This window comes from Dromiciops gliroides, chromosome 4 (genome assembly GCF_019393635.1).
Source record: "Dromiciops gliroides isolate mDroGli1 chromosome 4, mDroGli1.pri, whole genome shotgun sequence".
Taxonomy (NCBI): Eukaryota; Metazoa; Chordata; class Mammalia; order Microbiotheria; family Microbiotheriidae; genus Dromiciops; species Dromiciops gliroides.
Window position 1 is genome coordinate 248,344,586 of NC_057864.1, and position 12,779 is coordinate 248,357,364.

The 12,779-nt window shown below is 41.6% G+C and overlaps 1 protein-coding gene across 2 annotated transcripts in view; it reads left to right on the top strand.

Moving 5' to 3' along the window:
- Positions 1 to 7,168: 7,168 nt before the first annotated feature.
- Positions 7,169 to 12,779, top strand: part of RNF8 (ring finger protein 8) — a 91,405-nt gene continuing 85,794 nt past the window's right edge. For both annotated transcript variants that reach the window (XM_043963715.1, XM_043963714.1), the window contains exon 1: positions 7,169 to 7,486. Coding sequence is in view for 1 of the 2 variants with exons in the window: in XM_043963714.1 (XP_043819649.1) it covers positions 7,394 to 7,486 (93 nt within the window). In the remaining variant the exon portion in view is untranslated. The remainder of the gene's footprint in view (positions 7,487 to 12,779) is intronic.

The following is a 12,779-nucleotide window of genomic DNA, read 5'->3' on the forward strand; positions in this document are numbered from 1 at the left end:
GGGGAAGGAAAAATGATACAACCTGAATAACACCACTGTCCAGGAAACAGCTGAGAACACAGGGCTGTGTACTGTTGCCTTCCAACTTCAAGCTAGAATGGCAAATCTCCTCCCTTCTTCCCAGCAGACCCCAGGCTGACCACACACAGCCCCAAGCCAAATTGGCTGGCAGCCCTGACTGACAGTCACATGACTGCCCTCACTGAGCCTCCAGTCATTATAATTTTGCCAGGCCCATGTAGGAAGTGGAGAGTGGTGATGATGTGAGGTTCCAGCTCCATGGCAACGGCTACAACCAGTGGGTGGAGCACCTTGTCCTTTGTAGAGGCACTATGCCTGAGACCCAAGCCAGTGCACGCTGGGGTTTTTTAAATTTTAGCCAAAAGATGGGGTCATAAAAACCTCAAATAACAATTAATTCTTTACACAATGAAGACAGAGGAATATGAAAAGAAGAGATCTAGGATCACAGAATCATACACTTAGAGGTGGGTGTGATATAGGAGGCAGAAAAAGGGGTTAACAGAAAAGCCTAAGACCCTAACTCTAATTTAGATCTGAGCTCTAAGAGGGATTCAGACCCCAGTTAATGGATAACTTAAGACTTGAGTCTTCATTAATACAAGTCAGGGCCTAGGTTCTCCTTACCCACATTAATCAGCACTCATAACAAGAACATAAAGAGGAAGGTCATAGAGACCTTAACTGTAACAATGATAGGGTATAGAAATTCAAACTGATAAATGAAAATATTTTGAAACTAGGCATGGGAATGAAAAGGTGACATGCCCAGAAAAGGCCATTTTTGTCCCCAGATTCACCTTATAACATGTAAACCCCCAAAACACACCTCCATGGAAAAAGGTACCTACCTCGGGGGTTGACTTAGGACCCCAGAAACTCCAAATGAGAACAGGCCCTCCCCTGTACCTGCCTAAGGAGGAGATTATAATAATGAGACTGATAATCAATTTATCCATACTATAAATATAATTGTCATTCCTTTCCCTATTCCAGAGACACCTCCACAATGCTCTCCCTGTGGTCACTCACAGTATTGCAATAAAACTTGGGAAACTGAGTCACTGAGTCTTGTAATTCTTTTGGGACCACTCACGATCAATCTGATCACCCTAATTCCATCCCACATCAGGTGGAAGAGATCTTGGAGATCATCCAGTCTGATTTAGTCATCTTACAGAGGAGGAAACAGATTCAGAAGGTCACACAGGTATTAAATGGCAGAGCCTGGTTTTGAACTGGTTTTCTGTTTCCAATGAACTGAAAGGGGAGGCTTAGGGGAGACAAACAGCTTACAGCCTTTTTCAAGGGGAAGCTGCCTTCACTGATAATTCCCCTTTGTTCTGCCTCTTCCCTACCCCACCTGGTCCTGTGATGATCCCCGGCTTCCTAAAGGGCATGAGTTCCAAGGCAAGGCAACTCATCTGCGAGGGAGAACAATTCTCAGGTGGGGAAGTTCTTGGGGAGAGGGGTATAATGACCACAGGACCCTTGGGGGAAGGAGAGGGGATGGTCAGCTGAGAAGGAAGTTGGCAGATATAAGGCCATTGACATTGGGAAGGGGCTGGAGAAGAGTTCACACCCCTTCCCCAGGATGCAATTATGGGGGCCCAGATGAAGTTTTCCTTTCTCTCTTATCTGGTGTCTCCAATTGATGTGGGATGGAATTAGGGTGATCAGATTGATCGTGAGTGGTCCCAAAAGAATTACAAGACTCAGTGACTCAGTTTTATTGCAATACTGTGAGTGACCACAGGGAGAGCATCATGGAGGTGTCTCTGGAATAGGGAAAGGAATAATAGTTATATTTAGAGTATGGATAAATTGATATCGGTCTCATTATAATAATCTCCTCCTTAGGGAGGTAAAGGGGAGGGCCTGTCTTTTTTTTTTTATTTTTTTATTTTTTGGGGGGGGGCAATGGGGGTTAAGTGACTTGCCCAGGGTCACACAGCTAGTAAGTATCAAGTGTCTGAGGCCAGATTTGAACTCAGGTACTCCTGAATCCAGGGCCGGTGCTTTATCCACTGCGCCACCTAGCCACCCCGGGAGGGCCTATCTTAATTTGGAATTCCTGGGGGCTTGAGCCAACCCCGAGGCAGGTACCTTTGCCCATGGAGGTGTACCTATGTGTTTCATTCTCATGCCTAGTTTCTGGATATTAATATTTATCTGTTAGGAGTTCTATAGCCTGTCTCTATGTCTTTGTTATAGTTAAGGTCTCTATGATCTGCCTCTTTATGTTCTTGTTATGAGTTGTGATTAATGTGGGTAACAAGAGCCTAGGTCCTGATTTGTAAGCCCCAAGTCTTAAATTATTAATTAATCCCTTTCAGAACTGGGACCTGTAAGTTATAGCCCCTCTTGGAGCTCAGATCTAAATTAGAGCTCAGGTCTTAGATTTTTCTGTTAACTCCTTTTAGGTACTATTTTTTTTTAAGTGAGGCAATTGCCCCAGGATCACACAGCTAGTAAGTGTTTTTGTTGTTGTTGTTTTAGTGAGGCAATTGGGGTTAAGTGACTTGCCCAGGGTCACACAGCTAGTAAGTGTTAAGTGTCTGAGGCCATATTTGAACTCAGGTACTCTTGACTCCAGGGCCAGTGTTCTATCCACTGTGCCACCTAGCTGTCCCATATTTCTGTGGTTCTTTTTGGGTTTTTTTGTTTGTTTGTTTGCTAGTAAATGTTAAGTGTCTGAGGCTAGATTTGAACTCAGGTACTCCTTACTCCAGGGCCAGTGCTCTATCCACTGTGACACCTAGCTGCCCCCAGGTACTATTGATAGGTACTATCTGTTAACCCTTTTAGCCTCCTCCATCACAATCAAGACCTTATGGGAGAAATATTTCCTCTTTGAGTTCATGTGGTGAGTTACTGCTGCCAAATACTATATATTTAGCACAATGCAAAAACTATAAAGATAAAAACCTAGGTTTTATTTATATGCTCAAGCACAGTATACTTGAAAGAAAGACAAAATCTGAACCCCAATTAGGAGTCTTACAAGCCCTTACAGGCAAAATTACATCAGCCTGACAGGGAAATAATGCTTTAACATATTGCAATCTTGTACATTTCTCTTAGGCCGTAAAAGTGAAATAGAAGATAGATCCATAATCTCATACTTTTTCAATGTCATAAAAGTCAAACAAACTTAGTTAAAGAGTCATAATTTCATATGTTCCTTAAACAAACTTTGTCAAACAAACTCTATAGGTTAAACTAAATCAGGTTACTGATTAAACTACATTTACATTCACAAATATGCCAACTGAGGAGGAGAATTTACATATAGACAAGGAGTCTGAGACAGTTGAGATTCTTCCTCTGGCTTCTAATTTAAGGAATGTTTTAGGCTTTAAGTAAATTTTCATATCCTATGGAATGGGTTTTGGTTAGGTTGATATTGACAGGCTTTTAGCTAGCCAAAATTTGCAAAGAGGAATGGCCTTGAGTTCCAAGTAATAAAAGGAAATAAAAAATTCTTGTAATAACCTTAAAGTCAACTTGACTAAATAGCAACTTGCTTTTCTTCCTAAATTTGCCTTCCAAATTTCCATATTTCTTTTTTATCTTGTCTCACCACCTTATTTTATTTTTTTCTTTGTAAACAGTATTTTATTTTTCTAGTTACATGTAAAAATAGTTTTCAATGTTCATTTTTATAAGATTTTGAGTTCCAAATGTTTCTCCCTCCCTTCTTTTACCCCTCCCCAAGACAGAAACAATCTGATAGAGGTTTTTATATGCAATCTTCCATATTTCTATTGAGGATGGTGCATCACCCTCCCAGGCACTCAGGCTCAAAACCATAGAATCATCCTTGACACTTCTTCACCCACTCGATAGTCAATCAGTTGTCATAGTCTGTCATTCCACCTCAGCCACATTTCTTTTTTCCAACCCTTTTCTCTCTGGACTGCTGTTATTAACCTAATTGCTGATTGTCTACAGTGGTGGAGAAAATATTAATAATGCAGATTAAACCTTAAAAGTGTGTCTTGCATACATTTTTTTTTGAAGAGTCATTTAAACATTTAATAGCATGCCCTTGCCAAAGGGCCTTTATCTCTGTTCTAATAAGGAGGGAATGAGATTAAATGACATTGAAGGAGGAGGGGCCAATATGAAATACTATATTGGCACAAACAGAAACCATCCCCAAATTTAGACAACCTTCCTAAGCCTTATTTTGAAAGGGGAAAAAAAAAAGTTGTGCATTGGAAAAGAAGCACAATTCTGGGTCACGGGTTTTATATGCTCATTTTTTTCAAGGGGGAGGGTTGAATTTCACATTTAGGATCTATTGCTGTAAAGTATCTTGGAGGTCAATCTAGCACAACCCCCTTATTTTGATGTGGGATGGGTTTAATTGATCAGATTGATCGTGAATCACCCCAAAGAATTACAAGACTCAGTGATGCAGTTTCCCAAGTTTTACTGCAATACTGTGAGTGAACACAGGGAGAGCACCATGGAGGTGTCTCTCGAATAGGGAAAGGAAAGACAGTTATATTTATAGTATGAATAAATTGATTATCAGTCTCATTATAATAATCTCCTCCTTAGGGAGGTACAGGGGAGGGCTTATCCTAATTTGGACTTCCTGGGTCCTAAGCCAACCTTCCAAGGTGGGTACCTTTTCCCATGGAGGTATATTTTTGGGGTTTATATGTCATAAGGTGAATCTGGGGACAAATTTGGCCTTTTCTGTGCATGTTACCTCAACTTGCCGAGGTCAGAGTGTCCCTATGTTTTTCATTCTCAGGCCTAGTTTCTGGGTATTAACATTTATCAATTAGGATTTCTATAGCCTGTCTCTATATTTGTGTTGTAGTTAGGGTCTCTGTGACCTGCCTCTTTATGTTTTTGTTATAGTGGTGATTAATGGGAGTAATTAATAGGAGCCAGACCTCCAGGTACCAGTTAACAAGAACCTAGGCCCTCACTTTGATGAGGGCCCAAGTCTTAAGTTATCCATTAATCCCTTTCAGAACTGGGGTCTGAATCCCTCTTAGAGGTCCGATCTAAATCAGAGCTTGGGTCTTAGGTTCTTCTTTTGCCTCCCTTTTGATGTAGGAGGCAAAAAGGGGTTAATAGAAAAACCCAAGGCTCAAGCTCTAATTCAGATATGAGCTCTAAGAGGGATTCAGACCCCAGTTAATGGATAACTTATTAGTCAGATTCTAGGTTCTCTTACCCACAGAAATCAGTGCCCATAACGGGAACAGAGGGAGAGGCCATGATGACTTTAGACTAAATGACAACCTATAAAAATTCAGACTAGAAATAAAAGAAAAATGAAGGTGTTTTGAAACTAGTCATAGGAACAAGAAAGAAACATGCGCAGAAAAGGCCAAACTTGTCCCCAGATTCATCTTATGACATGTAAACTCGCAAAACACACCTCCACTGAAAAAGGTACCCACCTTGCCTCAGGTGTTGACTTAGGACCCCAGGAACTCCAAATTAGGATAAGCCCTCCCCTGTACCTCCCCAAGATGGAGAATATTATAATGAGTAGGACAGGCCCTCCCTTGTACCTCCCCAAGGTGGAGATTATTATAATGAGACTGATAAATCAATTTATCTATACTATAAATATAGCCATCTTTCCTTATTTGAGAGTTACCTTTCCACTATTCTGGTTCTCTCCCTGTGGTCATTCACAGTATAGCAATAAAACTTGGGAAACTGGGACACTGAGTCTTGTAATTCTTTTGGGACGACTCACGATCAATTTCACCCCAAATTCCACCCCACATCACTTTTAGGTACTATTGATAGCTATTATTGATAGGCTATCTGTTAACCCTTTTAGCCTCCTCCATCAATTTGACAAATGAGCTCTACAGCAAGCATAATGAAGTATGATATTCATAATTTAGGTTCACTTAATTTGGGGGGGGTGAGGCAATTGGGGTTAGGTGACTTGCCCAGGGTCACACAGCCAGTAAGTGTTGTGTCTGAGGCCAGATTTGAACTCAGGTCCTCCTGATTCCAGGGCCGGTGCTCTATCTACTGTGCCGTCTAGCTGCCCCCCTTTTCTACTTTTTTTTTTAAAGTGAGGCAGTTGGGGTTAAGTGACTTGCCCAGGGTCACACAGCTAGTCAGTGTTAAGTGTCTGAGGCCGGATTTGAACTCAGGTACTCCTGACTCCAGGTCCGGTGCTCTATCCACAGCACCACCTCGCTGCCCTCTACATTTCTTAATGAACAATATAAGGCCTACTACAGAAATACCACGTGTTGGATCCTTCTCCCCTTAGGTTCACTTAAAATCAGTTGTAAAGGGTCTCTAATTTTTGTCATCGAACGAAGTATATTAAGTAAGCACAAAGCTTTTTGTTTAGGAGGAAAAAAAATTGTGGTGTAGATGACAGTCGTGCAAAAACTTACCATTTTGGAAATAATTTAAAGTACTAAAAGTACTTTAGTGCATTTACTAAAAGTAAATGCGCAGTCCGGCCTCAGACACTTGATACTAGCTGTGTGACCCTGGTGATGCAAGTCATTTAACCCCAACTGCCTCACCAAAAAAAAAAATAAAAAAGAGTAAATGAGCCAAATCCACCAAATGCACATAATTTGAAAAAGACCTCATGAATCTTTTCAAATTCAAACGTCATGCACATAATAAGCCGGAAATGAAATGTTTGTAAAGCACTAGACACAGTGTTGGGCAAAGAGTAGTCCTTTAACAAATGTTTGTTCCCCCTCCCCTCTCCCCCAACCTCTCAGCCCCTTCACTGTATGGACTCAGCACTGCAGTAGTTTTTTAAATTCGCAATTTTCTTTCTTTCATAAAGAGGAGGGAACAAAATTGGGAGGTGTCAACAGGGGTCTCACCCCTTTAATTATAAGGAGAAGTTCAAGGAACGTAGCCAGCTGGTGAGGCGACCCGGCCTGCTAAACTGGGACGACTTAGAACGAGACAGCTCTCCCCGCCTCTCCCCTCCCCTCCCATAACTACCCCCGCCCACCACCCGGTCTTAATGCCCTAAGGACGCATGAGCTAGGGCTTTCGGGAGGCTGAGGTTGCAGTGGGTTTGCGGTGCCAGAAGGCTGGCTCTTTCTCACATGCCCGAGAGTTGGGCGCGGTCTTTGTTGTCCAGGGGGAGGGGAGGGAAGGGGGCCAGTGAGCACGCCTAGAATCGATTGCGGTTGCGCGGGCCGGAAGCGTTGATTGCTTCTGTCTGTTACTTAGACATGGCGGTGGAGGCGGCGGAGGCCAAGGTCCAGGTGGGAAGGCAGAGGAGGGACGGCCGGGCCCGAGGGCCCGGTCGGGGCCCTGCCTTGTGCTGACTGAGAGTGTGGCCGGGATTAGGTCCGGGACCGGTATCGGGCCTGGGTCTGTGCCGGCCTGGCCGGCCATGGGGGATCCCGGTGGCGGCGGCCGCCGGGCCTGGTGCTTGCGGCGGATGGGGATGAGCGCCGAGTGGCTGCTGTTGGAGGATCGTAGCGAGGTGAGGTGGGCGGGGCGGCTAGGGGAGAGGAGACTGAAGGGGGCGGGGGGGGGAGGGGGAGAAGGCGGCTATCCGGATGTGTGGGTCCGACCACCTGGGATGCGAACCCAGCACGTCTGCCTCCTCTTTGGGGGCTCCTACACACCTGTGAGGGAGGGGGTGTGTGTGGAGAGCTGAAAGAGCAGAGAGGGAGAATGGGGCCCAAGAACCAATATGCGCTGCAAGGGAGAAGAGGAGGGGGCAGCATTTGAGGAGCAAAATGAGAGCCCAGAGTGGGAGAGACGGGGAAAAATTAATGCCCATTTTATGATGAGCCTCTTCATGCCCCCTCCCCCATCTTAGATCCCTCTACAATCAATAAACATTTATGAAACTCCTACTATGTGCCAGGCATCGTGCTAAGCGCTGGGGAGCTCACAGTCTCAATGGAGACAACACGCAAACATTGCAGATAAACTGTATACATAACAAAAAGGAAACTGACCAACGCTAGAATGGTGATGGTGGTTACACGATCAGACCTTAGGAGGATCACTTTTGACAACTGAGTGGAGGATAGACTGGAATGGGGAGAGATTTGTGGGAGGAAGATCAACCAGGAGCAGTTATTGTCCAGGTATGAGGTGATGAGAACTTGGATCACGGTAGTGTCACAGGAGAGAGAGAAGGGGGCGAATTGGAAAGATGTTGCATCACTGGGCCATGGCAACAGCCCAGACACCGTCGAACGAAGAGGAGACACTTCTGCTTGCCAAATATTACTCTTCTACAGGTGCCCTTGATCTCTTTCCTTCTCATCCGCATGAGCTTGCCCCCACTCCACGCCCGCCCCCAGCAATTTAGTCTTTTACTCTCGTGCTGAATATTATCCACTAGCTCCTTCCCTTGTGCCTAAAAAACATGCCCAGATATTACCCTTGTAACCCAGATCTTTCCCCCAGACTTATACAACGCCCTACTTCTCCTTTTGTTGCCCAAATCAGGAAAAATCCATTGCCTCACTAAAAACTCATTACCTCACTTCTCAAATCCCTTCTCTCCGTTTCCTGACACTGCCACTCTACTCAAACTGCTTACCAATAACCTCTTAACTGTTAAATTTGATTGCCTTCTCTAGTTTTTCTTCCTCCTTCAGTTTCTTCATCTTTTGGCATAATCAAGCACCCCTTTTCTTGGATATTCCATTCCAATTTCCTTGACGTCCCTACTACTCTTCCTCTTTCTACCTGGACCTATAAGTGCTGGTAGCTTCTTAGGTTAAAATTCTGAGCCCACTTCCCTAGTCTGGCTAATTCTCTACTACCATTGGTGATTATTTCATTTATTTCTATGGATATGTGTGTGTGTATACACACACATACACATATATACATATATATTCATATACATATGTCCAGGATAACTCAGAATTTTTGGTTTTGGACTAAACTTTTGGTTTTATTAGCTTCAGAACCTCTCCTTGAGGAAACTGCTTCTACCACTGCAAGTGGGTAGGCACTGAGAAATGATTTGACCTGTTCACACAACTATTATTTGGGAGACTTGAGATGGAAATTGAACCCAGGTCTTACAGATTCCCAACCCCATTTCATATTCGCTGTGTTCATGAATTCAAAACTTGCCTTTTTTTGGGTGCATCCCTAGATGTAAAAATTAGTGCATGCTATTGTACTAGTATGTGTATTATAAAACATACAAAATATCAAAAATGAGATATAGATCAAATAAGTAATCTTTAAAATTTTTATTTTACGTAATTACATTTTGGTTTAACAGATTATGATACAAAGGCCTAGTGCTAAGTTTGGTGTATCTTGATACTTCATTTTCATGGTTGGCATAGCTGAAAAAAGATAACCTCAAATAAAAATATTGTATATGTAGATGTAAGAAATGCTTCATTGGTTCGTGTTACTCAATTTCCAAACCCAGCTACCAAAATTTTTAATAGGTTTTTGTTGCAATTTGTCTTAATAACTTTCCTCTTCCCTGGTGTTCACTTTTTGTTTTTCCTGGTATCAATTCTTACAAACTATTCAGAAGACAATACCTTTTTTTACAAATGAATTGGAAACCTATTGAAACTTTTAATTTGCTAGATTTTAAAACCAGTTTTAAATTCTATATTTGCAAATTTAAGTATGCAGATAGTTGTTTTGGTTTTTTGGGGGTTTTTTTGGTGAGACAATTGGGGTTAAGTGACTTGCCCAGGGTCACACAGCTAGTAAGTGTCAAGTGTCAAGTGTCTGAGGACGGATTTGAACTCAGGTCCTCCTGAATCCAGGGCCGGTGCTCTATCCACTGCGCCACCTAGCTGCCCCGGGTTTTTGTTGTTGTTGTTATTGTTGTTTGTTTGTTTTAAGAGATGTGTTATTTTATTTTATTTTTTTTGGTGAGGCAATTGGGGTTAAGTGACTTGCCCAGGGTCACACAGCTAGTAAGTGTCTGAGGTCACATTTGAACTCAGGTGCTCTTGAATCCAGGGCCAGTGCTTATCCACTGCACCATCTAGCTGCTCCATGCAGATAGTTTTTATAGATGACATACATACATTGTTTTTGGCAACGAAAGCTTAGTTTTAAATGTCTTTCTAATTATGGCTTCATACTACCATTAGCTAATAAATATCTCAAGGTACACTATACTCTTAGGGTGAAGTTTCTCATTGATAAAAGAGGATGTAAAGCAACGTTTAAAATTTTTCTTAATTGTAGGTTTGTAGATTTAGAACAACTATCAAGTTCAGTCCCCCTCATTTTTATTTATTTATTTTTTTTAAGCGAGGCCTGTGTGCCCAGGGTCACACAGCTAGTAAGTGTTGTCTGAGGCCAGATTTGAACTCAGGTACTCCTGACTCCAGGGCCAGTGCTTTATCCACTGCGCCACCTAGTAGCAGAAATAGATGTGTCAAGCTTGCCAGTTTCTTGTTCACTAGTGCCTCAAATCTTGGTATTATCTTCAGTCCTCAATTTTCAAGAATCTTTTTAAAGTCACTTGTCCATTTTATGAAGGTTAGTTTAGTTAAAAGTAGATACCACAATATGTAAATCTACTTAACCAGGGACATTAAAAATTTTATTTATTTATTTATTTGTTTTAGTGAGGCAGTTGGGGTTAAGTGACTTGCCCAGGGTCACACAGCTAGTAAGTGTTAAGTGTCTAAGGCCGGATTTGAACTCAGGTACTCCTGAGTCCAGGGCCGGTGCTCTATCCACTGCGCCATCTAGCTGCCCCATTAAAATATTTTTTAACCTTGTAATATGCTAAAAGTGAGTGAATGAGTATGTCACCCTCAATCCCTCCAAGCTGTAGAATTCTTTCCCTCAGGATTTGTGGCATACCATTGTTAATTCTTATGTTAAATATTGATAAAGCTTAATTTCTTTTTTAGATAAAAGAATAAAAGATTTTTCCTACACCTCAGTCAACTCCTTATCCTACTTTGGAGTCTCATATTTGTGACATATATGAGTCATCCACTTCTAATGTAATGGAGATCATATAATCATAGATTTGGAGCTGGAAGGGATCTTAAGACATCATCAAGACCAACCCCCTTCATTTTAGAGATAAGAGGAATGAGGTCCAGAAAAGTTAGAATTACTGTACAGGCAATAGATTTCTGAATAAGGATTCTGAACTTAGGGTTTCCTTACCCCAAGTTCAGTGCTCTTTCCATTACACCCTGAACTCTTCTCCCACAACTCCATTTCTCTGCCAAATATCTCCATCTGGATGTCCCATTGGTGTCTTGAATTTACTATATATGAAATGACTCATCTCCAAGCTTCCCTCTTCCAAATTTCCTAATTTCTCTGGAGAGCATGGCCAGCCTTCTAGTAATTAAGGTTTATAACATCAAAACCATATCCAGTCGGTTGCCTGGTTGTCAGTTTTCTCTCCTGACTACCTCTCAAATCTATTCCCTTTCCTAATCACAAAATTACCATCCTGATTTATACCCACATAAATTCTTTGCTTTCTATTTGTAAGAATCTCCTAATTAGTCTCCTTGTTTTAGTTTTCTCCTGCCTTTAGTTCATCATCAGCACAGCTGACAAAATAGGTCTGTAGGCACTCCCTACTCTAAAACTTTTAGTGGTTCCCTATTGCCTTTAGGATAAAATGCAAAGTCCTCATCCTAGCATGTAAGGCCTTCCACAAGCCTTATTTCATATTATTTCCTTTTATCCACTCTAGGTTCCAGCCAAAATGGGCTACTACTGGTTGTTCCTCCAACTGGACATATCTCCCCCTGCACATTTATACAAGCCCAGAATATAATTGTCCTATTTTTCTTCAAGCCTCTTTCAGGCACCACTTTCATGAAACCTAATCTCTTCCAAGTGCATTGTCAATGCTTCCTTCCTGATGTAATTAACTTACATTTACTTATCTGTATACATGTTCATTCTTCTAATATAATTATTGTGAGTTTCTTCAAGGCAGAGATTGTCTCTACTATCTTTAAAACTGTTACCTGTCATAGTGCCTTTGCTACATAGTAATCACTTAGTATTTGAATTGAGTCTACTTAGCCTGCAGGACAGTTACATACTAGTCAGTATATAAATAGAAATAAGACACAAACCTTTCACTGAAGGAACTTAGGAAGTAGAAGGGATAAGTCTTTGTAGTTAACTATGGATAGGGGTGGAGTTAGGGGTATACTGATTGTGGAGGAGTAAGCAATGCTACATTAAGAAGTGAGATGTGCAGATGAATAGACAGGAAAAACTATGCCTGAACATAGAGATGGATAGTAGCTGAGGCTGGGACAAGATGGACCTGGGCCTTAGGGGTATTAAGCTAAAAGAGAAATATAGAAAGGATCTAGGATTGAAAGAAGAAAAATTGTAAGGGAGAGTTGGATCAGTTAAGGAATAAATGTCAGTACTTTAGAGGATTTTTAAAAACTATCAGACAGGATTCCTATTCTCAGGGATCTTAAAATCTAGATGGGAATGCTAATGTGACATACAAAAAGGCCAGGGAGAGGGAAGAAACATGCCATGGATAAAAATTAGAAAAGTCAAGAGACAGTGAAAAGGGTAGTTGAAGTGAGGCTGATAGAAGATGATCGTTTTAAATTTTGTATAAAGTCAGTGAAATAAAGTAAGAGGAAATGAATGGGGAATTTTTTTACATGAAATTATCTCTGATAAAAATCTAATAGCTGAGCAAAATACTTAAGAACAAGAGCAAGACTGGCCCTCCCCACACCCCCATTACATGAGGACTTGAACCATGTAAACTTGTTTTCAAAATAAGAAATGTAAATGAACAGTAATCA